Source organism: Mycteria americana, chromosome 1 (genome assembly GCF_035582795.1).
Source record: "Mycteria americana isolate JAX WOST 10 ecotype Jacksonville Zoo and Gardens chromosome 1, USCA_MyAme_1.0, whole genome shotgun sequence".
Lineage (NCBI taxonomy): Eukaryota > Metazoa > Chordata > Aves > Ciconiiformes > Ciconiidae > Mycteria > Mycteria americana.
The window spans coordinates 34,247,114-34,274,778 of NC_134365.1; the positions used below are offsets into that span (position 1 = coordinate 34,247,114).

General features: G+C 37.3%; 1 protein-coding gene across 4 annotated transcripts in view; it reads left to right on the forward strand.

Annotated features, from left to right (window-relative positions):
- Positions 1-27,665, forward strand: part of TMEM117 (transmembrane protein 117) — a 238,920-nt gene that overhangs the window by 150,863 nt on the left and 60,392 nt on the right. For all 4 annotated transcript variants that reach the window (XR_012774410.1, XM_075494344.1, XM_075494335.1 and 1 more), the window contains one exon: positions 6,937-7,034. Coding sequence is in view for 3 of the 4 variants with exons in the window: in XM_075494344.1 (XP_075350459.1) it covers positions 6,937-7,034 (98 nt within the window). In the remaining variant the exon portion in view is untranslated. The remainder of the gene's footprint in view (positions 1-6,936; positions 7,035-27,665) is intronic.

A 27,665-nucleotide genomic window follows, 5' to 3' on the forward strand; every position in this document is an offset into this window, starting at 1 on the left:
CTACAATCCTTTGGCTGTGCATACTCCTCTCCAGGAGTTGCCCAAGGAACTTGGATTCTATATGTGTTTGTCTGAATCAGCCTGCTGAGGGCAAGAGCCTAATTTTTAGGCATAGGATGTGTGAGTATGGCCCTTTGCCTATGATGAACCCTCATCCCTTATGAGCCATCACATATTTCATTAACTGAGTTAATGACACTTTGATGAGAAACACTAAGAAATGGAGGAAACTAGGTTGGGATTCATGTTACCAGACTTCCAGTGTCAGCAATGTGAACATTTGAGCAGGTCCTGTTTTAGAGTGAAGAGAAATAGGTACATCTTTACAACAGAACCTATTTTGAAGTGAATTGCACTGTTCTTTTGTGCAGAAATGCCTTTTTGTTTTCACTGGCTATGAAAAGAATCTACATCAATCTAGATGCATATGGCATATGTGCACCAAATATGGCATGACTTCTACTGATGGACTTTTACCAAAACCAGCAAGCTCCCTAAATGAGTAAGGCAAGATCTCCTGCCGTGTCAGCCTAAGATGGAACTGAGTTGAATGCCTTAAATAAAAATCATGGTGTGGCTTTATGTCTCATGCTTTGTCTGTATTACCCAGACCTCTGCTTCTGCATTTGTAACACTAATAAGGAAGCAGTAAAGCAAGAAAAAAAAGTCTTCTGAAACATGGTGTCAATGGTTATATAAACAGCAAGTGCTTGCCACGTGGCAGCCAGTATATTTTGTTGCATATATACAGTGATTTGTGTGCACAGTAGGTACTTGAAACATGGTAGAAAATGAGATGGTGCAGCTTAGAATTTTTTTGCAGAAGCCCTACTTCAATTGTACAATTTTTCCTAAACAGTTATTATATTTATGAAGTGTCAAGGAATTTCCAGTTAAAAGATAATTATTCTTCTTTTTTGTTTGCTTTAGACTTTTTTTTAAGAAACAAAATTAATTCAGGAATTATTTCTGCTGGTATTGAAATATGAAGTATAATTTCCAGAATAACTTGAATAGACCTAAAATAATTGCAGACCAGATTTCTCCCTAACTCAACTTTTGATATCTAAACAAGTTTTTCACCACAAATTGATTGTGGGCTATACACTGGCTTTATGTAGCATTCTGTCCTAACTTGATTTAGAAATTGAAAGGAAGTGCTGGCATGGGCGACTTTTCTGAAGTTGAGCCTGAAGTGTATAAATTTTTAGTTGTTCTTGTCTTGTTGTTGAGTTGTTATCCCTGCATGGATTGTGACTATGGCAGAAACTGCTATGATAATATTCAAAAACCAAATCAAGATCTGCTGGCTATAAAAGAAGAGGCTTTCTGCTTCCTCAATGGGTGAAGAAATAAATTTGCATGGATCAGTAAAGATGGCAATAATTAATATAAGCCCCCTCAGTGTTCGTACAAAAGACGTTCTTAACTGGTTTTGGTGGAAACTCAGATGTAAGACAGTGCATGTGTGCAAATGCTGTGGATCAGGAGAATAATAGCTCGTAAGAGCAACACTCTGGAAATATTTTATTAGGGGGATATATGCAAATGCACAAAATAATACTGGGGGCTGTTGTGGAAGCAGCAGAAGTGAACCATAGTATTATTTGGCATTCATATTGATCACTGAATTGTGACAGCAAATTAATGTTGTTTTTCAGGATTTACCTACTGTTAAAACAATACATGTTGGTGAGACAAGAACAATGTTCTGGCTCTGATTAAAATGAGAAAACAATTAAAGAGTAGATTGAAGGGGTCATATTTTGTCTCTGTGATTGCTGTTGCTTTGAAAATGCAAATGTAAAAAGAATTTCTTACAATCAAATTGAAGGAGAAATAACCTAACACAAGCTTGATTGTTTTCAGGATAGGAATGAAAGTACATTAGGAATGTTTGAAAATGTAGAAAGCAGACAAAACTACTTTAAAATCTAGCAGTGTAGTTACAGCTGATATTAATATTTAGCTTGAAAAATGTCATCCCCCTTATAGATCAGTAAGCCTAAGTACAAATATTTGTTACATTTGTTTTCAAACATTTACACATTTTGTATATTCCGAAGTGCAGCAGAGTGGATTAAAATAAATTAACAGTTATTTCTGAAGGATGTGTAACAAAGTTTTCGACACTTCTGCTCAACTACCAAAACAATTTCATAATTAAAGGAGGCATTTCATATTATCATTGTGTAAGCCATGGAAGTGTTGAGGTATGATCCACAGAAGACAGTTTTCTCCCTAACATCCAGATGAAAGAAATGTAAAAGCATTTTCCATATAGGTTACTTTTGTACATCACGTGAACAGCTCTGCAGGTTTTAAATATCTCAGAAGGTAAAGTCAAAAATGATGGATAGAAGCTTTTAATGACAGAATACTAAATGTATCCCTGGTTTGGTATATGCTTACCATGATGTAGTATAGTACTTGAAGACTGAGATACGATAAAGAATTGATGTGTAGTTAGTGGGACACCTATATATAGCTCTTACCTAAAAGCACTTAACGGCAAAGCAAAGGGAGTGTATGCACTCAGAGGTATACATTAGCTCTCACTGACTTCACACTCTGACTTCAGGAAACATAATTACTTTAGCCTGATTTAGCCCCACTCTCTACAAAAAAACCCCGTACTTTTCAGAAACACGTAAGCGGTGTTGAGTCTTTGCAAAAGATATCAATGGGCTCTTTTGATGAGGAACGTTGTGCTGCATGAAACCAAGCAACGTGCATGCACCTGCCCTGGGAAACTGCCCTTGGACCTGCCCTGACACTATGGCTTCCTTACAATTTCTGAAAACTTCTAGAACTTATGATACACATTCTTATGAATTAAATTCCTCAGTTGCAGGACTGAAAATAACGTTTCTTGTGTAAAGAGTTCGGGGAGAGTGGAAAAGTGCTACTTATGAACTATTTAAAGGCTGAGTTTCAAATTAAATTAATTTAGTGCTACTTATGAAGAGGTTTATGATTTAAAATAACATATTTTGAAATAGTAAAATGATAAAAATAGAAAAAAAACCCACTTAAAATACTTGAGTCATGTACTTGACAGTGGTAGAAATATGTGTTTTGCCAAATGCAGAGTTATTCAGGCTACTCCATTTTCCAGCAATAGCACCATGATGTCTCGTCCTCCTGGCTGAGTAGTTGTGTATGAACAATTTCTTTACTGATATAAGATGTTGGAGTCCTACTGTCCATTAGACCTTTCAGTGCTCATTGCTGTATCAAAATAATAAAATGATGTCAGAGTTCACCGTTTGGTTTGTATTTCCAGGCTTTTCTTGTGGATCTTGGCTTCTTCTACATTCTGTTAAATTCTGGAGGGCTGCTCTTACCCTGTTTTGATGATTTATCCAAGTGTGAATAAAGCAGTGAAAATCCTTCACTGAGGGTTGGACTCTACTTAATGAGTGTTACAGCATGGAATCCATCACGTCCTAGAGAGCTTGTCCAGAGTCCATTTCTCTATCAAGATACCGTTTCTGCAGTTTCTTATGTGGAGAAGTGCTACTATGAAACTATTTGATGCAATTTTATACTTCTAGGTTTCTAAAATGCAATTTGGCAGATGAAAACAGCTTGGCCAGCAGCCCATGCCACATTAGTTTTCCAGGAATGATCAGTTTGCGCTCTGAAAATGACAGCATAGTTCCTACTAGTGAAGAATTGGGAAGATACTTTGAAGGCATGACCAAAGTATTAGGTCATTTTCTTCTTTTTTTTTTTTTTAAAGAAAGTTTCACTTGCAGGCAGCTTATTAATAGAAAAGATACTTAGCCTTACCTGAAACTCCTGCTGCAGATGTTGCCTCTGCTGGGAAGGATCCTGTGACTTACAAGGTAGCATCATTTGACATGACTGTCTAGGGAGGAGACATCTAAAGTATGTGCTGAGCATCCTGAGCAATACATACACGTAAGGAGTAAATGATCCTTAAGGTATCTTACTGTTCCACTTAGTATATCTCAAGTATCTTAGGTATCTTACTGTGTTGTTGGGGTTTTTTGCATTTTTATTGTTTTGCTTTCTGCACTTGTTTGTGTACGTTACTTGCTCTGAACAAGACTTTGAATCCCAGGTTCTCTCTTCTATATGATAGGACATAATTTTTCTAATTATTGTAGTATATCAGATCAAAAGGAACCATTTAATCTTCTGTGACAAAAATTGTGAATTGTAACATTTTGCTATTAATTTAATTATAGTAATATTCCTTTTTAGAAACATTATAAGTTATCTTCATAGTTAATGTGAAGTGAATAATATGAATAGTCAATAAAGTAATATTTTTATTTAGCAAAGTGAAATTTAAGATTCTGTAATATATACAAGGCATACTAATTTTTTATGAAGATATTTTGCTGTGGAATTTTTGTAACTGAAAAAGTCAGACAATGTGTATTATGCAGTTTTGTTTGTGCACTTCAATATAGTGTAACCATTTCTCTCATGAGACACTAAATAAAATGAAAGACTGTACAGTCATTATATGTAGGGGCCATTCCTTTCTGAAGTGAAGCAGTGTAATTAATTGATTAAAGTATATCACATCTCTTAGTTCAAGAAAAAAATACATTACTTAATTACTTTGTAAGTGGCTTTCCCTGGTTTATCTTGATTATGTAGGATGCATGCATACATAGAATTACTGAAGTGATTAATTATTTTCTATTCCTGAGTATCCGCAGTGTTTTCAAATATAGTCCAGTAAAAAAAGAGAGAAATGTTTGATGGCCAGTAATTGCATTGTGAAATACAAAGAGAGAGAAAAAAATACACACTCATGCATCTCTTTATACTAAGTTGTGCAAATTAAATTAAAATGTATATTTTTTTCTTTTTCTAAAAACATCATTCTAACAGCAGCAATGAGTTTTCGATGTTCCTATCTAAAACTTATTTGCACTATCACAGTGTTGAGTGCTTTTCTCCTGTGAGTTGTTTTCCACACTGGCTGTCCTTGACCAAACCAGAAAATGAATTTGATTTCTCTAATGCAAAAGGTAATTGGATTTCTCTTTATGGAATGCATCCCTTTAATGACTGTCTCTGCTTCAGCCAATTTAGCTGCAACCGACCTGACATTGATCTGGTGATATGACTTTAAATAAATGCCAAAGCTGGGAGATGAAAGACCAACTGTCTGATATCAGAAAGAACATTTCCTGCCTTGTTTTGCCATTTTCCTCAGAAAATGTCTCCTTCTTGAATGTCATTCTTATGAAACATGCTACTCTAATAATTGGTCATAGAGGAGCAGATTGCATCCTTCTACCAAATGTAAGAAGTATTTCCGAGAAAGTGTCTGGAGAAAATATTTTGAAAATTGAATAAAACCTCTAGAAATATCGGTTCTTCTTTGCAAATATTTATTACTATGTGGACTCTTCTGAAGAGAAAAAGGTATTAGTAAAGTAGTGGATTAAATCTTTACAGAGATCTTGTTCAACATTAAATATTTATCAAAATATTTATTTAGATAATAGGGATCTTATAAAAATGTATCATAGCATGCTGATCTGAGAAAAGATTTACCTACGTAAAACAATTAGTAAGGATGGTATTTCGGGGTATAACCTGTTCTTTCTTCAGGCTAGGCTTAATGGAATCATAAAATCCTAGAATGTATTTATTTAACATATTCATTATCCTTTGGACCCAGCCCTTCAGGCTAATATGCTGAGCTCTTTTAACCCCAAATGGACTTGGAACCAAAATTTAGAAGTTGAATGTAATTCATATGTAGTTTTAATTTAATCATGGGGCATGTGTTCTTTTTGATAAACACTGTTAATGTCATTGATTGAAAGTAGTAGCTCACACTCTGATTGGTAAATTGGATTTTAAAAACTCTGTATATCAAAATAAATGTAGTGGAAAATAAAAACAAGAAATCTTGACTTCAATTCAAAGCTATTTCCTTCTGAAATCTTATTAAGAGTTATTTTCATACTAATCAAAACAGTAATTTTCCACTGTTTACTGATACCAATGACAGATAGTAAGAATTTGTTTTACTTATCTGTATTTTGAAGCAGGTGCTCACCCCTATTTCCTTTATCTGTTCAATTATTTCTTAATCTTTACATATGGGTAGGTTTTCCACTCTTCTGGATCTTTTGCACAATGGCATTGATGAGTTTACTGTGATGTAACTTTTGGTGCTTTTTCGTACAGTTAACTTGAAGTAAATGGATATGAAAACACAGCTTCCCAAAGGTGCAAGCGCCTGAGGGGTATTCACCTCCCTCATTTAGCTGAAAGTCATTTTTAATACTTTTGTGTTCTGCCCAGACGTAGTACATGAATATTAGTCTCTGGACAGAGAAACAGATGGTCTCTTTAGATAGGAAATATGAAAATGAGGATAAATATTTCATACTTTTAAAATTTCGTGCATTTTTAAGGTATTTTGGTGTCTCTAGTCCCAAGTATGCTTTTCTTACTGATACCAGAAAGTGAGAGGAGATTATAACTGGCATATAGTGCTTAATTCACAGGCTTGCACTCCCTGGCTGCAGTTCTGATTTCAAGAGTGGAAATTCTGCTGACGCTGCTCTCAGGGAAGTGGATCCCCTCTCCCAGGCTCGACCAGAAAGCCTCGTGGCCATAGGGGAATGTAGCTTATGTACTGTAGGTTGCTGTAACTTTTAGACTAGTTCCTCTTCTCTTCTTTGGATCTCCACAGGTTTCCTTGTTTCTCAAGGAGCTGCGTGCACTTCTCGGGGCAGAATATGTGGGCCAATATACTTTATCTTGATTGCAAGTAACACTAGAGATACTATTTTTCTACTTTCTAACTATTAAAATTATCAGGACTGAAGCGGGCATGTCATACGTAAAAGAAAGTGTTCGTGAAGTCCGTGTTAGTACTTCCTTTTGTGACACCAGTTTAACTGTGTATTATGTCTTCTTTCCCTGCAGGTCACTGATATGATGCTTCAGGACAAACCCTACCCAGACTGGGGAAAGTCTGCCAGAGCTTTCTGGAAGAAAGGAAATATTAGGATCATTTTATTCTGGTAGGAAAATAGTAAAATCAAATTATTGTAAATGAACCTTTTATAGAACATCCAAAAATATATCTTCTAATTGTCTGTGGCAGGAAGAGATATAAACGGAATATATAGTTGGAAAAAAATGAAATTTGGTCTAACAAAAAATTAAACATTACAAAAGCTGCATATGAGTGAACAATTCCTAATCAAAATAGTTGATGTAAAAATATAATTTTAAAATTGATTTATACTGTTTCTTTTATTATATCTTTGACGCTGTTTATAACTGAATGGCAAAATTTTTGCTATATGTGATAATATTTAGATGTCTCATTGTCAATCCTTGTAATTAAGGTAAGTAGATATCTGAGTGTTCTTTTGTGACCTTGAAATTAATTCTAGTAATTCTTTGAATTAACACATGAATGGGATTTCAAATGGTGAGTCAGCCTCCGATTATTAAGAAAAATGTTTAAAAATCAATGGGGAAAATTGCAAGGTAAACGTTTATTTGACCCCAAATGTAGCCTCTTCTAGGTAAATTGTAACTGTTAAAACAGAAAACAAACTGTGGCAGGAAAAATGGAAGATGGAAAATGTATAGTCTAAGAGGCGGTCTGAAGACCTTATAGCTGAAGATGAAAGTAACTGCAAAGATTTTTTCAACTACATCAGAAGTAGAAAACCTCATGAAAATATCAGCAGACCTGCTGTTTCTTAAAGAGTAGACTTAGAAGGAATTGTTACAGAGAAGTTGAAAGTTTTATTTACATGGATTCTGCTACAGAAAATGCAATGAAATATCTACACTTTTAAAGTAGTAAAAATGAGATAGTATATTAAATTGAGGTAATTAAAGGAAATAATAAAAGAAATTTAAAGACTAAAAAGAAAGCGGAATCAGATGGCTGATTGGCTGCAAATGAGGTTTATAAGAACTGAAGGGGCTGAGCTGATGCAAATTTTATTAGCACTTAATTGAAAAACTGGATGTTAAAAATTGGCTATTGTTTTGGTTTTGTTGCTTTTTTTCAAGAAACTAGAATGATCCTACTGGCCTGTAAGTCTGAGTTCAGTATTAGCTAAATGGATTGAATACATCATCAATAATCGAATTATAAGCAAAACTCTAGATTGAATTTTGCTAAAAGAAGCAGGGTAGCTTTGCTGAAAGAAAACCTTCTCTGATCTGTTAGAACTCTTTGAACATGTCATCAAAATAATGGATGAGGAAGAAATGCTTGATCCAATTTATTTGGACTTTCAAAAGGCTTTTCACAAAGTCCTTTCCTGAAGGCAATTAAGAAAACTAGTAAGCCCTATGGAGCATGCTGAACATTTAGGAATCATCTCAGAAATGTGCAATGAAAGGTATAAATAAAATAATAATTTTCTGCCACGTTGATAAGACAAGGGAGTCCCATTATGTAATGTTGGAAGTAGTATTCATTATTTGTATACATCGTATATATTAGTGACATGACAGAATTTAAAGATGAAGTGAATAATTTGATAAATTCTAGCATGGAAGAGGGATCTTAGAAAGCTAAGTGAAAAAAATAACATGATTGAAAAGTTTGCGTTATGGAGCAGAGTAGGTGAGGGTGCAAACAGCTCCTTGTCATCATTGCGGGATGTGCAGAGGAAGATTCTGTCTCTGTGTGCCAGGGTGGGGAAAAAGGTAAAGCAGATGAATTAAAAAATGCTCAGATAGCTAACAAGTGGGCTAGCAATGATTACAGTGTCATTTCGTTAAGTCAGCGAAAAGCTCAGTCTAGAACATCATTGATTTTTTTTACCCTTGTCTGAAGAATAGCCTTGTCTGAAAGACTGGAAAGGAGATTAATTAAGAGCCAAGGAAAAACTTAATTACGCAAAAAGACTGGAAGAATGGAAAAAAGGGTTAAAAGCAAGGTGACGTGATAGGGAGATTTCAAATCTACATGCCAGACAGGGAGAACAATAAAACACTATTAAAATATTGTTGCGAGAGATGTTTTGACTTCTTGCAGTCTGAAATGTTATAAATCCGTACTTTCTTTCAAATAATAGTCACATTAACGAATCCTACCAAAAGTTTAAAATAGAGATTAAGTAAAAAATGATGGTTCTTTTCATGCATGATTCTCATACTAAAGAGTATGCTTAATGGGGATTTCAAAACCTAAAGGGTGACATAAATGCTTTTATTTTTAGCTTTAAGCAGTGAAATAAAACAGCCCTGGGCAACAGTCTACATTCCTTAGAGATATTATTTAGATAGTGCACATTAGACACCAGTAAAAGTAGACTTTTTTTTCCCTAATAAGTAGGAAAAATAGAGGGGGGTGTTAAAGTATTAATAATGTTATGTATGATAATGTGGGGTAGTTGTATTTCATGTATTGTTCCTTAAACAGTGTGATGTGAGCAGCGTCATTTCTGAAATGTCCTAAATGAATCATCCTCAATAGTATGTCCTACACAGATACTGGTATGCCAAAATCCATTTATTCAGGACATTTCCTAGTGGCACACCTGTTTAGCAGAGATAGTGTAATACAGTGCACTGTATTTTAATTGTTCCAAAGACTAGATATGTGATGCACAGTTTGAAGTGGTTGATGAAACAAAAATTTTAGATACACACTGGACTTGTTTTTCTGTTAACGTCATTTTTATTTTCAGTTTTACTTTGTAAAATTAGAAAACGTCTATAAATGTGCCAAAGACAGATAGATTGTCCTGGGGATGAAGGCACCATCCACTTGTTTATAACAGTTAATCATGTGACTGCTTTGTGATTCTCTTTTGGAAATGTTTTCAGCTCTCCAATGCAACTAATTAGCAAAGGTTTTGATTTAGCTTATCATCTCCTGTTTTAAATCATTCCCTGGAAACATTGTCCGCAACTGGTTGTTGGTTGCTCCTGAAGATTCTGGCTGCCTTTCGAATGTCTTCACAATATAATTCTTCCACAAACAGCTCAGCTAGCTCAAAAATGTCCATTTGCTATTTGCTTTTGTCTAGCCCATCACTAAGGAGTTCACTGAAGTGCTTTCTACTTTTTTTTATGGTGATGGGTTGGGGTTTTTTTGATAGAAAGGTCTCCATTTTGGTCATTTCCAGCTCTGCTAAATGGCTGCTTCCACCATCCAGAGGCCCCTTTGTATAACGCTGTTACAGTCTGTGTTATATTGCGTAGGGATACAATGCAAATACAAACACACTTTCTTACAGATTTAAGAAAGCACATCGTCAAGATGGCTTTTAGAAAGCAATGAAGTATCTGGAACCCTGGTGGAATTACTGGGATGGTGCAGACGTGTTTGTGGGTTACGAAAGAAAGATACCTACAGGGACTTAAATATCCACACCATCTGGCAGTCAGATGAGGCTGTGGTAGATACAACTGTCTCTAGTGCTCTGTGGTTACTGTCACGTATTGCGAAGTTACAAGCACGAATGGAAATAGGCTGATTTATATTTTTGGCTATGTTGATAATTTGGCTGTTTTAGGAGAGACAATTTATGTATGACATGAGAGGACTGGCATTTGAAAGAGGCAACAGGAAAAAAAGGTTGTTAAATTAAGCCAAATAAAGATCTTGGACAAGACTGATGACAAGCCAATAGCAGTAGCTAGTGATAAGTTAAATAAATAGGACAGTATGGAACCGTAGTTATTTTTAATGTTAGATATTAGAGGAAGCAGAGAGAGAAGTACAATGTGAGAAGACTGGTTATTTTACAAATAATTTTTTATTCCCCTGGAACACTGATTAAGTCCAACCTATACTAAAGGTCTCTTTTTATAAGGAACTCACTTGTTAAGCAGAAAAAAGACAAATAAATACATTAAAATTGAACCACAAGTGGAAGAGAATAACGTTAAGAGAGTTCATGAAAAATTACTTAAAACTAATTTAGTAAATGGTTATGGGATATCTGGTTTTATAGTATTTATAATATTTTTCCAAGTGAACAAACCTGTGCAATATTGAGCTTTCTAGATGGTACCCCGAGGTTTTCTTAGAGCGTTATGCTCTTACACATCTGCACAGGAGCGAGCTCTCGCAAGCAGTACATACAGGCGGCGTTGCTAAAGGCAGTGCATACTAATGCCACAGCAGGTGCTCAGGTTATATAGTCGTTGCCCGTATTAACATACAGGTCTCTGCCACCAAGGCCTGTGGTTAACCTCTGCCTAGTTTGTGCCTGAAATCACTATCTCCTCGTTACAATGTCTCCCACAGTGGCCCGCCACATCCTGTGAAGAATCAAGTGTAGTAAGAATGAAATCACCAGGACATCTCCAGGCTGTGCGTGCGGTTTGGTTAATAGAGACAAGACCCGAATACTCTCTCTTGACAAACTGTTCCAATATTAGTTGTCCTCAAAACTTTCCTAACAGAGGATGGGGGGGGATTATAATGAGCAAGACATAAAGAGTTCTTCATGTGAACTTTTAGCTATAGGGAAAAAGAGAATACCAACAAAAAGAAATAAGATTACTGCGTACTGGGTTTGTGTCTCTGGTAGCAGGGGGGCTACAGGGGTGGCTTCTGTGAGAAGCTGCTAGAAGCTTCCCCTGTGTCCAATAGAGCCAATGCCAGCCGGCTCCAAGACAGACCCGCCACTGGCCAGAGCTGAGCACATCAGCGATGGTGGTAGTGCCTCTGTCATAACATATTTAAGAAGGGGAAAAAAACCACCTGCGCAACAGAAACTGCAGCCCGAGAGAGGAGTGAGAATATGTAAGAGAAACAACTCTACAGGCACCAAGGTCAGTGAAGGAGGAGGGGGAAGAGGTGCTCCAGGCACCAGAGCAGAGATTCCCCTGCAGCCCATGGTGAAGACCATGGTGAGGCAGGCTGTCCCCCTGCAGCCCATGGAGGTGAATGGTGGAGCAGATATCCACCTGCAGCCCATGGAGGACCCCACACCAGAGCAGGTGGATGTCAAAAGGAGGCTGTGACCCTATGGGAAGCCTGTGCTGGAGCAGGCTCCTGGCAGGACCTGTGGACCCACGGAGAGAGGAGCCCACACTGGAGCAGGTTTGCTGGCAGGAGTTGTGACCCCATGGGGGACCCACACTGGAGCAGTTTGTGAAGAACTGCAGCCCATGGGAAGGACCCATGTTGGAGAAGTTTGTGGAGGACTGTGTCCCATGGGAGGGACCCCACGCTGGAGCAGGGGAGGAGTGTGAGGAGTCCTCCCCCTGAGGAGGAAGGAGTGGCAGAGACAACATGTGATGAACTGACTGCAACCCCCATTCCCCGTCCCCCTGCGCCACTCGGGGGGAGGAGGTAGAGAAATTGGGAGTGAAGTTAAGCCTGGGAAGAAGGGAGTGGTGGGGGGAAGGTGTTTTAAGATTTGGTTTTATTTCTCATTATCCTAGTCTGATTTGATTGGTAATAAATTAACCTAATTTCCCCAAGTCAAGTCTGTTTTGCCCATGATGGTAGTTGGTGAATGATCTCTCCCTGGCCTTATCTTGACCCACGAGCCTTTTGTTGTATTTTCTCTCCCCTGTCCAGCTGAGGAGAGGAGTGATAGAGTGGCTTTGGTGGGCACCTGGTGTCCAGCCAGGGTCAAGCCACCACATACTGGAAGAGAGGAAAAGAGCTGCTGATGTCTGTGTAACTAGGGAAGAGAAAATTGATATCCAAAGGTAGATTATCAAAATGGTGGAGTGTAGCGATAACGGTGGGTTGTGCAGCTGAATATTGATTGCAGGCAGGGTGACAGAATAATATATACAAGATGAACGTTTGAATATGCAAGTAGCAGACTGGAATCCATTTCCGTGGTGTCCCTGGCTAGACATTCATTGTACGTGTACACAATGATCAGTCTTCACTGGTGCAATAATGTGTCTTTGACATAGGACTCTTGTCTGAAATAATACAAAGCACATACCAACATGGAGAAGAAATAAAGTAATATGGCGAATTGTAAATTTGTGATTTCCTATGCTTGCTGCGTTTGACTTTGCAAACTAAATAATCTTCTTTTAGTATGTATTTCCATAAGGTCTCTCTGGCTGTCTTTAATAAAAAACAAAACTACACATGCTCAGAAATGTATGTTAGTAATCATAGTACTTTGATTCAGCAAGTTAGTAATATAGGTTTAAAAGCTTTTATTCAAATTAATTGTTCAGAATCGCTACAGAGTACTAATTCATGTACATATGTTATATTTACAGAGGACTGTGTTAAACCTGGGTTTGTGTAGGTTTCTTAATTGGACAATATTTTATACCCTGGAAGTAGAGGAAGCTTCCTTGTAAGATAGATAGCCACATCTCCCACAGAGAAGTAAGCCATGGTTTCTTTAAGAGATTTTCTATTATGCAGCTATTTGAGTGTTTGGTTTGATAAGTTATATTGCCATATTCTATGCTTTCATAGTCAAGATGATAAATGCATACTGGACAATTATGTCCTTTTCACATATATGAATGTAGTCCACACATTTATTTCAAAAGACAGCTTCTTAAAACATCCATTCTTTTCCTTATAGGCTGCACTGAGAAAAACTAGTTAAACGTTATAGCTTTGTCAACCTAAATTATGTATTAACCCAAATAAAACAAACCTTTTATTGAGTAAAGGTTTTTGTGATGCAGTCCCACAAATACAACTGTATGAAACAACAAAATGATTATATATATAATATACATGCATATATATTCTCTCTCTATTTTGGAGGTTTTTAAGTTCATCCATTCATTCCTTCATATTTAAATAATTTGTCTTGGGATAAGATACTGACTACTGATCTGAAACCTGGAATTATCTAGAAGGAGAGGCAGATTTCCTGGTAAATAGTGTAAATAGTATAGATAGTATAAATGTAAAGAACATAAAAATATTTGACAATATTATTGCTTCTAGTAAATATTTTATTCTCATGCTATAACCAAAGTGAATAACTTCAATTTGGAATCTGGATAAGCAAGACAATAAATAAATTCCTTACTATTTCCTTTTTGTCTCAATACAAAACATTCACTAAGGTCCTCCATAGAGGATTTCTATTGAGTAATCTGACTACTAATCTGGCCAGACATTGTTAAATATGTTCTGAGAGGATAAAACTGTCTATGAATAGTAATTGTTTCATTTAGTCTGGCAGTCAACAAGTAACACATGATTACCATTTGTCAAGAGATGACGAAAATGTTTTTGATAGCATTTATTTAATTTCTGTGCTGGGTATCATTGGTAAACTATGCTATAAGATTACAATTAATTAACATGAAAAAATTTTGAAAATAAATCATCATAATCCAGACCACTGGACTTTCTTTCATACAAGTGGTAGTTGTTTAAGGTTTCTACCTATTTTTAGTTTTCATTTAACCATCTTATATTATATTATCTGGAAATATTGTATTATCTAAAATATTCATACAAAAGTTTTTTGTTCAAACCTAATTTTGATCCCATACAAACTCTCTGGTTCATGTCCTAAGGAAAATTTTTCCATTTTGATAGCAAAGTGCTTTTACACTGTCTAGTATGGAAAAGTAGCAGTGGTCAAGTCTGACCAGAATGGTTCAAGCTTGACAACCACGTGAGTTAGACCCATTTTTGGGACCTCCTTCTCTGATGCCTTTCCCCCACTCCTTAGTGCATGAATACCACTGTGTCAGTAATTCAGGGTTCTCCCATCAATCTGCTCTCCCCAGTAAGCACTTGTTTTCAGCTGGAAATGTTACTCAGTCTTCCTCTAAGATGCTTCTGTCTCCCCACTGATTTCCAGTACAAGCAATAACTCCAATCCCTGGCAGAACACCTCTGGGAAGCGCAGTCAGTCCACGGGCCACCCATGGGGCCACATAGGGCATGTTATTCAAGGACTAGTAATGCACTGCAAGAGAGGTAGATGCTTTGCATGACATTACTTATATATAAGCAGAGGGAACGTATCCATATGTGAGGGAGTGCATGTGAAAGTCTCCCATCTGTCTCACGTATCAAGGAAGAAATTAGTATCTTGCCTATGCCAGTCTATATTTGGAAAGGCTGTATCATGCATTTCCCTCTATTTGTGATAGGAAGAACGGTGAGACAAATCATTCCTCATCTCACTTTTCTTCTCAGAAGGAAAAACATTTGAGGGAGATAAAATCAAGCTTAGGGAGCTTTGAGATCTCAGATTAAAAAAAAATACTATCATTGTGAGATCACTTTAGCATGAAGATTAGGTTTGTTATTTGTCTTGTTCAAGTTACATAAAGTGGTGCCATCCTATATTTTTTTTCTGATGGAGAGTCCTACAGATCAAACAAAAACATATGTTGTTTCTTATGTGTATTTGCACGAATGAGAGAAGGGTTGGCAGAGAGGGAGAGTGTAGCGTGGCAGCTTTCCTCTCGCGCGCGTGCACATCCACATCTGCGCACACAACCTCACACTCGAGGGAGCTCCTAACACCCCTGCACAAACACCGTTCCCCTGGGAAGTTCTAGTGTGGAAGCATTTCATGTCCTGGGTGGTAAAAAAAGATTCATGGAGCAATCTGGCTGAAAGATAGTTATATTGAAGAGAGAAAAGGATCATCCATTAGCTACAGCTGGCTTCAGGATTGGGCCCAGAGTTTCACCTTTGATTTGGCTTTAAATTCTTTGGACTTCTGTAGTATATATGTTATTTTACAGCATATCTTTTAAGTTCCTCAGCCTGTTTAAGCTTTTTGAGTTATATTTGGTATCTACTTACAATTCAATAGCTCATAGCCTGCTAGAAAAAGAGGCTGTTTTTATTCCTACATAATTGCTAGATCCCTAAGTATAGCCCTTATAATTGGATGGATATGGCAACCCATCTTCACCTCTTTTAAAAAGTACATTTTATTCTATCCCTGTTAGTGAGCAAGAGGTATATCATGAACAGTTACTAAAAATATTTTATCCAATATGTACCTTTAATACAACTTCTTAAAGTGCAGTGTCTGCAATGTTTCAGTAATAACGGTCCTTCAGAATGAAAATACTTTCACAAAATCACATTCTATGCCAAAAACTGAAAAGCTCTAATTCTTAGATGAAGATTTTCCTTAGCAAGTTTCAAAAGTTCTTTTCTTTGAAATAGGCAGATGCAGTCCTCAGTTCAGGCACAGGGCCAGTGTAGAAGGGATGTTGCAGCAAGCCCTCTTTTAGCACCTGCTAAAAACCCCTGCTTTCCACAGAGTTTTTGCTGAGCAGGAGACACCTCTGCCTCCAGTCAGGCCCCATGGAAGATTTTCTTGGAGAAAAGCAGAGTCACTGATCACTGTGGCTGCTTGTTCTGTCAGTGCCCTCTTTCTGGTTAAGCGCTTTCCCTTCCTTCCTCTTCCACAGCAGAAATCCATTTGTTATTAGCAAAAACATCTTTTTCTATCTTTAGCATTCACAGCTAGTCTAAGCCTCATTCTAGGTCCACTCTAAAAGTAGGATGAGTATAGTTGTCAGATAATATGCATTATGTGATCACGTAGGCAGAAAAAAATGCTGAAAGTTGAATTATAACAATATATAATTGCATAATTGTGACAGCCACCCCAAGACAGAAGTTGCAAGTATTGCAATTAGATCCGCATGCACACTGTGGACTAACTGTGGATTAATACAGCAGAAGGATGTATTTTAGATGGTCAAGGAAAAAATTCATCGTCTTACATCCCTGCTTCAGCATGCAGAGGCCTGGTAAAATCAGAGCCCAAAATGTGGGCTGGTCGACTTGAAGTCAAGTCTCTTTGGGGAAGCTTTAAAGAATCCATCACACAAAGATGTGCTGCATAGAGAAAATGCAGCCTCAGCCAGTGGTTTTGTGCAAGACGTGCACTCTCAAAGCCCACAGAGTTCAATGGAGATTAGAAAATGAGTGCTTCAGCTGCTCTTGCTCACAGCCGGAGTTCACAGACTTTGTCATGGCTGGATTCCAAAAATCAATTCAGTTTTGTAAAATAAATGTGATGATTAAAGCAATTAAATTATTTCCCTTCCTGGAATGCTGGAGTACTTTTTTAAAACTGTATTTCTCCATAATGGCATGTTTAAATTTGTGCCTTAGAATTTGCTGATGTACTTAGCTGACCTCCTGACTCATCATCCTTCTCATATTCCCGTATTTCCCATAAATGTTGAGTATTTACACATTCTGGACTGGAAAGCCCATAGGAATACACAGAACTACGAATTTTTTTTATCATGGCAAAGACTGCAAGAAGTGCTGATCATATCAAGTGTTCCTTGGCTTTCAGATCCACGTGAAGAAGCCATTTGGAAACTGATTTGTGCCCAGTGAAAATCAGTTTGGAAACTACGTGTTTTTAGGGCCTGTGGATTTCATGTGTAACTGGAAGCACTAACACAGTGAAACTGTACCACCGACGTTAACGGGATTGTTTAACAGTGGGGACTGAGAACGCCCTCCCTTGGGACACGCTGGATGAGTTTAAGTCTTCCACTTGTTTCAGGAGGATAAAGCAGTTGTCATCCATTCATCATCTGATTAAAAAAGTTTTATTCCTCTTGATTTCCTGATAGTCCTTGATGACATGACTTCTTCTGTGTCTTAGACATCAACAGAATTTTGCAAATAGAATCTAGCAAAATTCTCTCCACCTTATCATCCTGTTCTGCTGGTGCAAACAGGCAAACAAACATCAATAGACTAACAATGGTTCCAGTGAAATCACAGCTTGAGATCCGAGGAGTTCCACAGGACTAGAATGTGGCTATACTGATGCCGAGTTACTTTCTAACCGGCGATGCTTTAAAAGAAGGAAAAAAATAGCTTGTTACATCCACATTCAGTTATTTAAGTTTAACAGAAAAAATATGAGACTCTGTCTTTTGCAAAGACTGGACTTCAAGGTGGAACAGGAAATTATTATTTAAATGCTGCCAGACTTCATTCTGTCTCCTTCAGATTCTTATATCCCATGGCCACTATCAGAATAGAGCCATTTCAATAAAAATGAATACTTAATTAAAACTAATGTTTCAGGATGTGCTTAACACCACTATAAATATGAATGTACATATGATTAATTAGTCCTTGTATAAAACCTCCATTTAGATGTAAGGAGCATTTCTTTTGTTTCTTACTTGCTTTTCTACTTTAAAAAAATCAGTAGGGTTGTAAAATTAAAAGAATTTGCTGACAGCTATCTTTATCAAGACATTCAACTTTAAAATATATTTTTTACGCTGGATAACATAATGAGAATATTGTGGCTATATTTTTATTTCAAATAATTGCTTGTTGTCTGTCTGTAAGTGTGACAGTAGAAAAAGCAATGCCTAAAACAAAAGGTAGATTAAATTGTCAATAAAATCACAACAAAAGATTGTTAACAAAAGGTGCCCTGCAGGGCTCTTGGTTTCATAATGTATGTTTGGATACATTAGCATATTTTCTGGATTTTTTTTTAACAACACAAAAAAATCATGTTAGCAGATAAGTCCTTACAATAACAGATACCAGTTAAATTTCAGACCATGCATATTTGAGGTACTTTGTCTAGCAGGAAGTTATCCTGACGAACATAATGAATTTGTCATACTGACTAATCAAAGTCAAGAGCTTCAGTAAAAGTGTGTAAACAAAGATACTATTAATACAGTACTAAACATTTCCCATCTTTTCAGATTCTTTACCTACTGAAATGAATGATCTTTTCCTAGAAGAAAAGACACCTTGACTGCAGTTTACTGTTGTTCGCTTTGTATTACCGATTGTGTTGGTACATTGGCAAGCACAATGCTGTTCCTCATGCAGACAAAGAGTAAATCTTTCTGGATTTCAATGGAAAGGGCATCAGCCCTTCTTGTCTGTGATGGCTGAAGGGGTAAGGCAAAGCCAGTGTCAAGAGTTGGAAAAAAATCTATTCAACCTTGAGAAAAGCCCATATTTTTGGAAGCTTTGTTCCTCATACTCTAGTTCACTGCTTCTCCATTTCTTTTTTACACACCCTACCAGAATACACTACTTCTGCCACAGAGTAATTTGAATTTAATTTCATTAAGTAAAGAATATCTTACAATTGGGAAGGTAGAGGACAAAGGCCAAGAAATTGCCAAAATATTACATTAAAATGGAGGAGATTTTCATTTCAGTGTCATGACTTACTATGGCAGTTTTAGTTTATTCAAAGATATGCTGAAAATAAAAAGAAGAAGATATTTCTTATTTTAAAGATACTACGTACAGCTTTCTCCCAGCGCTGAACAAATGTTCTCTTTGAGATTGTGCAACTGTATTAGCTCCCATACATGCTCCTGGGCCTTTCTGTTTTTTCATACATTGGGGAGCTGCATGATGTGTAAAATGTGCAGGATATTTTTTTCTTTTTCTTTTCTTTCTTGTTCTGGTTGGTTAGTTACTTTTCATTTAGATGGGTTGGTTTTAATTTTTATTTGAATTTATACATAATTGTTGGAACTTTAAATAATGAAGTGCCCTAAGCTATCTCTACTATAAACTGAAACAAATAATAAATTTACAACTTTTCGTAAATGAATTTCCTATAAACAACCACCCATGGCCATTGTTTCAAAACAAACAGCTATTAAAAATGCTCTCATTTGGGCTCTCCATTTTGCCGGCATTGCACAGCCCAAGAGCAAGTGAACTCTCTGCCCCAGGGAGGTTACGGTCTGGAATTCCAATTTTAAAAAAACACGTGGCACAGAGATGTGCTAAATCCCTCATCTACAAATGCATATTTGCATGTCAGTAAAAAAATGGCCCTTGACACATGCTCAGCTTCCAGTTATTTGCGTGCTTTGACCTGACCTCATTTAGTGAAATATTCAAGGCCCATTGGCATAGTGTAGGAAGCATAGGTCTTGGGCAAGGAAGTAGAATGAGGCATGTTGTCAATGACAGTAAACAAGCTGGAAATATCTTATTTGACTTTTAAATGATATATTGAGTTGAAAGAGTTGGAATTTAGATGGGAAACAATCATCTTTAAATTGAATAAATTTCATATGGAGAATCTGGAGGAAGACAGCACATGCAATGGCAATGTCATTTTTAGTGCATTAGTTCTCAGGATGAAACTTCTCTCAAAGGCAGGCCCAGATTTCTTGGCTAAGCTTCTCTGCCGTATTCTGTCACATGAAGTCTAACATACTCATGCTTCTAAACTTTATAAATAAAGTATAATATGAATTTAAGTGTTTCCCAGGGATTCTTCCAACGTCTAATACAAGCTTGACCAAACTGCATGAACATACCTCTATTACAAGGAAGTGTATTATGAATGTAGCCATTTTTCTTTCAAACAGTGATAGGATTGATTTTAGTTTTAATGGCTGAAGTATTAAGGGTTTAAGACTGCCCACAGTTTTCAGGTTAACCCAGAAGCCAGACAGTGCTTATGGAGGTTTTTTCCTCTGGGGGGCTTACTTAAGATTTGAGCTACTGCAATTTAATCATACATATTTTTAATAACTTGAACAGCAAAAGTTTTGGTTCATAGTAGAATAATTTACACTTTACAACATTATCTTGGTTTGAATAAGATCTTAAAAACATTTAGCTTTTCCTCTTGTGTGCAGCTGAATTGATAAAATTATCTGAACTTCTTTAGTTTTATTTTTATGGAATGTAAAAAAATTATACTTTCTCCCAAAGCAAATTAATTTACAAGTTGCAAGCACAGACAAAAACATCTGGTATGGGATAATAATATTTCAAAGAAAGATTGTGTTATGTTTCAGAAAGGTGGGGCTTTGTACTTAGAATTAAACTTCTATTTAAAGTGTTGTTTAGCAGAGTTTTTCAACCCATTGTATAATTTCCAGCTCTTCCTACCGGAAGGATTTCTGTGAAGCAGTATTTTGGTGTCTTCAGTTAGAAGTACGACTTTCTTCTTGTGCCACAAGATATTTCAGTGACTACAATATATTTTGGCTGGTTTTAAGAAGCATACACTCTCTTTTAATCTATACACAACCTCAATTAGTGTTCAGGTCAGTAAGTGGGAAGACGTTTATGGAATCAATCATTTTGGGTTAAGGAGTACACATACTGCAAGGGTACGGTACACATACTGCAAGCGTACTAATGGAATGGAAATAATGCCTGGAACATCTCCAGAACAGTCACAGTCTCAATGGAACAATTAAATATGTATGAAGAATGTTTGCAGTGAAGTTCAAACACATCAGCCTGAGGCTTATATTTTTGGTTTAATTTATTCACAGCCTTTCTGTGTACTGCTGCTTGATGGTCCAAAACCACTTCTGCACACTGCCTCCTGCATCGTCTATGTATCCACTGAGTGACAGATACAGTGACAGTTGCTATTTTTAATCACCATTTCAGGAGCAAGGAGTAGACTGTAGTAGAAAAGTACAGTGTTAGTATTCAGGTTAACAGTTTTTATTCATTAATAGATTTAACATCATTCACGGTATGGGAAGTAGTCTTCAGAATTAATTCAGACAGTGTTTGAGTATTTAGCAAAACTTCTTAGCCTGAATATGCTGGCATTATTAGGTCTTCAAATTGGAGTATTGCATGATATGGCCTGTATTCCATATCTTCATATCATTGCTTTTATCCTTCATGAAAGAGACACTTGTAGTATAGCTAGAGGCTGCTTTTTTTATATCATCACGAATGCTGGAGCTCTTTAAAATGTTAGTGGTTATATTTCCTGATAATTATCGTTCTTTGCAAACTGTATAAAAGAACACATGCTATTTTCAGGGCCAGTAATTCTTTGCTCTCTCTACTATTTTCAGTAATAAATAAACCCAAACTATTTGGGGCTTTGTAAAGAGAGTTTGTTTCTTTTGATGGGTCTCAGTTCTACGATTTGTCACTGATCAGAGAGCACCAGCATATTAGCTGGTTCATCTGTTATCAATTCATACACTATGAGTAAGTGGGATTGTCATATAACCAAGCTTAGAGCTATTGGCAGAGCAACTGAGCAAAGTTAGCCTTTTAAAAGGATTACTGGTAATGTCATTACTTGTGGAAGATGTATGGGTATCTCCCGTATGAAAACACCAGCATCTTAATATGTTCTTTAAGCAGTAACATTAGTGGAATGAGAGCTTGTGTTCCAGTAATGGCATACCCTACTGGTGGATAATGGCACGGTGAAATAAAGGCATTTGTGTAAGTAAACACTGAGCTAAAGCCAGAAACGTGCTTTTGTTTCTTTAGCTAATTTCAAGGCTGTTTTTGAAGCAATACTTAATTTCTAGTGACACTGTAATTATTTATTAAATGCAATGGAGTTGTGAGGCCTCAGAGCTCCCAGTAGATTTTCTTCTGGTCTGGAGAAAAATCTCTGTTCATATCCATAGTTACATCTAGAACTGCTAATAATATCAACAATGCTTATGAAAAATACGTGGTGTTAATATGATCCCTATTACTGGAGATGCCAGCAACATGTCATGGGAGTGCCCCCAAATCATATTTTCTAGAGAAGCAGAATTAATTTAGGACCTTCAATTCAGGCAGAGGGTAAGGAATCTTGGTGATGTTGCAAAATTAAGGAATCCTCTGTGCTTGTGAACAGTTGTGGTAAATGGCTTTTGATATTCACTTTAACCATCAAGAAGATTGACTTTTCCTAGTGAAAAAGAACATCCACATAAGTATGTTGAAAAAAGCACCTGACCTTCATCTTTCTGAAATCAATGGTAAAAGCCCAGTAGTCTTCAATGAAACTCTAATACTCTTTTAGATTTTGGCAGCTTTTTTTCAGTTAGTTATAGGGAACATTTTTCCCTGCAGTATTTAATAAGCTCCATGGCATCCGTACAAATAGATTTCTGAAGCATACAATGACAGGTTTGATTAGTTAAGTCTTAAACACTTTCTTTCCTCACTTTTGATAACATTTCCCTCTTGCAACTTCTGTATTTCTTTCTTCATAGTGTTGATTCATAGCTTCCCATTATTCAAGAAACAAAATTCTGGTGCTAGGTATATGTTTCTCTCTGTGGTTATTTTTGTTTCCACTTCATCAGGTTCCTTTTTCCATCCATTTACTGGGTTTTGCTGTTGGCTTGGTTTTCTTAAAGGCTTATTTTTCTGATTTTGAGTAATAATAATATTGTTGAGATTTATATCCTTATGATTTTCTTGTCAGAAACCTGGTTGGGTTATTTTTTGTGACATGTGGGCAAATAATCTGGCTTTATGAGTGTCAGAAGAAGTTGCATGCTTACCTTTTGTAGCATGGCGTTCTAAAGAGTAATGTGTCTTGTGACAGCAGGTTATGCCTCACAATAGCAAGATCAGATTAATAAAGGAAGCTGACACTAAGATCCAGGTATGTGTACTCAAAAAGTGATATATATGAAAAATGCTTTACCTTTCTGGGAAAATGAGTCATAGCCGAAATATTCATACCTTAACCACCTGAATTTACTATCCTATATTTATATTTTAAGCATCTAAATATATAAAAATGTCCCTTGAATTTGACCAAATGAGAATTGTGGGGCTAGTGGTACTCCAGAAAATCAGGCCATTTAAATATCATTCCCTGGCTATGGATTTCGGATCCTAGCTTAAGTAGGACTTATGATCCTTGTATCATAAGTTCTTTCCCTGGATCATGTGAAAATTTCACATATTTTAACTATCTGTCCATCTTGTCAAGCCATCTTAGTATGTTCATTTTTGTGTTTTCTGATCAATTTGGAAATAGAGAGAGGTTAAACAATTTTAGGAGACATGAAGCGCTACTTTGTAACACCATTATTCAATTTACCTGTCAGTTTTATAATTTTAATTTTTAAGATCATTCATGCTATTTGGATATCTGCAGTGAAATGATTTGCTGTGACTGAGGTAATTCCCAGCACAAGGACAAAACCAGAGCTGCTTAAACTCAGAGAGGCAGGATTCAACTTCGGTGTCTCTCCCTGAGTGAGTAGAAAGAGAAAGAAGATATTATTATCCCATTTGCAAAGTCTGATTGTATGGACGTGGTATAGATGATGGCATCTAAGTTCTGGGCTTTGGATTGTTTCAGGAACCTTTTGGCTTTATGGCACAGCTGTGCTCATTAGGACATCCACTGCCTATTAGAGCTCAGTATTTTATCATTCTCTTTGCAACATGAGCAACCTGGGTGAGCGTTAATAAGACTCTGCTTTGGCAGCAGGTGTGACTATATTATAAAACAACCCAAAAATTAAAGAAGCGTTTTAATTTGCTACATTGTATTAAATTTTTCAGTAATAAATCAACTAAAACTAAACAATCACTAGCGGGCCTTGGGTTTGTCGCGGATGGAGTGAGCATGCACTTCACTCGTTAGAGAGAAGTAAAAATATAGTTTATTGATACAGAATAGGGAGTTAACAAAGTTCAATGCGACAGTGTTTTAACAAGATTCGACGGCGAGGTACACTTGATTATTTACTGCATAGAGGACAGGGTCAGACAAAACTGTCAGGGAGACCCTCCCATTGAGTCATGAGGTTCGGAAAAAGATCCTCTTGCTTTCTAAACTCCTTCTCAGAGAGGAGTCTAGGTGCGGCTAGATCCAGTCCTAGTCCCAGACTTGGTCAACGGTTTATATCTAAAGGATTATATATGTGTGCAATCAATCCTTTATATCACTTAGCTAAGATTTAAGTTTAGCATGCTATTAGTCACTTACCGAGTATCTGTTGTGGCAAGGAATCTCTCAACCTCGAGGAGTAACCTTGAGAGGCGTCCCCTGCTCAAGGGGAGATCCTGGCGTGCAGCCCGCTGCCGTGCAGGAGAGCTTAAAGGGCTCTTGGGCTGCTCACTATTTATGGGGGATAAGATGATTGACCCATAGTCATATTTGCATGCCGACCACAGGTTTTAGTTTCTTCGGTGGGTGCATTGCACAATAGCCCTAGGCTATTGTGTTGTTATCTGTCTCCTGAATCCACTTTGAGCTGATGCAGCCATCGTGACCAGATGCATCCATTACAATCACCACTGGTGGTTATCACCTAAGCAGGGTTGCAGGAGATAAAGGTCAGGGGCGGGGGAAGCACACTGTCACACTCCACCCCGTGACTATAGTCAATTCACCTTATTCTCACAGAGTGGTGGTACCGTCACCTCTTGCCTCTGTGCCATAAATAGTATATTGATAATTTATGCACTTATAGATCCACAGTAAGTAGACAGTGAAGCACTGCTATTTGTTATGCGTTAATTTGTATGTTTTGGGTGGTTGAAGTTGGGTTATTTGTTTTATCATGTAGCAAACCTTTATATACAATGTAATTATAAGCAATAGACACATTAATGTTAGAGACAGTAAAATAACAACTGGGTGAAGCATAAGATTAAACACTCCTGTTGCTGTCGGTGACCATCCAAGAAGAGTTTCCCACCAATGGTGTTCTCCATCCTTCTTCACTCTTTCCAAGACATGGTGTATCTCTTCTGCATCATGATGAACGGTGATCAAAGTTTTGTGTCCATTGTTTCGGATGTGTTCTAGCAGTTGACACAGGTTATCGTGATGTAGTAGTTTCTTCACCAATGTGAGATTCATTCCGATGGGGGTAGGCAATAAATCTTGACTCAGTGTATAGTTAGATTGTAACAATTGATAAGACGTAACAGGAGCTGAATAATTGAAGTCACATCCCACAATTTTAGTAAAGTTACAAACACAAGTACTTGAGCAATTGCTTGTATCTACAGTAACGTTATCTACAAATCACAAAGGGTTCTCATACAAACACATACAAGTACAGATTCAGGGGCTTCATCAGGTCATGTTTCAAAATGACAAACATTTTGTTCAGTGTCAAGACAGATGTCTTGGGCTTTGAGGGTGTTACTCTCACAAATGAATCCTTTTTGTTCCCATACAACGCATGCGTTAACATCAACAGTTTGTTAGGATTTGGAATAGTAACATGAACACAGCATTTCTGTCTGACATCCGGTGGGGTGCTGTAAGAGAAAATAGAGACTTGTTTCGGTGAGTAGAGTCCAAACAGGTTACCCCATTAAGAAGAAGGAAAAATCCATCATGAACTAATTCTGTGTTTTGCACCACTGCTATCAGTAGCTTCCCAGGCAAGTGGGCCACAAGGTTTAGTTAAAGTCATAGGCACAGTACCGATGGATGGTAAATTGACCGTCACAGGCTGTCCTGGCTGTAATGTCATTGGATATTCTCTTTTCCTAGTAGGTGGAGCGCTAAGCTCAGTTTTTACAAAGAATGCTTGGCTTACAGGGCTTCCAGTAGTCCCATATCGATTATTTAATTGATGGAGTACTTTGGGAAGTCTGGTATCCCATTGAGCTTCCTGTGGTTTGAGACTCCTTTTCAACAAGCCATTAGCTCTTTCTACCATCCCATTTGATTGAGGGTAGTATGGGGTGTGAAATACCCATCTAATTCCCTCGTTTTGCCCAATCTTGCACTTCCTTACACGAAAAGTGTGAGCCATTATCACTCTGGATAACATCAGGAGTAGGTAGATTTGAGAACCAAACTGATAGCCCTCGCATTGCATTTCGCCCATCGGCTTTCCGACATTTAGTTGCCATAAGCAAGCTGGAGACTACTTCCACTCCTGTAAGGATGTATCGATATCCTGCAGAGGATTTGAATGGTCCGATATAATCAATTTGCCACGTAGACCATAAAGTTTTCCCTTCATTGATATGTAAAGGTGGTGCTTTAGCAGGATGATCTGCTTGTAATTTCAGTCTAGACTGAGGACATTCTGTAAGAATAGTTTCACAAGTTTTCCTATTTATAGGCCAGCCTTTACTCTGTGCAGCAAAGTAAAGTGCTTCTTTACCTGTGTGGCCTAGGCTTTGATGTAACCATTCTCCCAATCGATACCACTCAGGATTTAAGGTGATTTTCCTAATTTTAGTTAGCTCATCTACCTTTTGATTCGACTTTGTGGCTGGTTGATTATCTTTAGCATGAGCTTTTACCCATCCCATCTTGAAAGGTGTTTTCCTGGCTATATCTAGTAATAATTGCCAATCTTTGTTTCTCCAAACTGGGGATCTATTTACTTCCCAATTCAAGGTTTCCCATTGACAGAGCCACTGTGTGGCACCGGCCCACACAGCATAAGAGTCTACATATATGATTTTTGCTCCATTCTGTGCTGCCAAAACAACTGCTCTTATTTCTCCTGCTTGTGCACTGCCTTCACCTTCTTCTACTACTTGTTTGCCGGTGGTAATATCTAATGCAACAGCCTTATATTGCCATTTACCGTTTACCCTTTTTGCTGAAGCATCTGTAAACCAAATATTTTCTGTTGGTGTACCCTCAGTGAGGGGTGGTGCATCCAGAATGGGTGAAGGTTTAAATGGTGGTTGTAACGCTAAAGGGTCTGTGTTTATGGGCATCTGCAATTTGGAAACCTTAGTGTGTCCTTCAGTTAGTTGCATATTTTCTGCAACTCCTGTTAGGTAGGCATACCATTTTCGGACAGTGGTTTTTTGTGCAACTCCTTCTGGGGGAGCAGTCCCCTTTAGGATTGCTTCTAGTAAATTAAATGGTCCTCTAGTTTGCACAGGTTGTCCCTGATGTATTTTCTCAACTTGTTTAACTGCTCGGACTAAAGATAAAAGTCCCTTTTCCCATTCAGAGTATCGTTGTTCTGTTTCTTTAAATGCAGTTGAGCTAAATAATAAAGGTCTTTTTGGCCCATCGGGGCCAGTT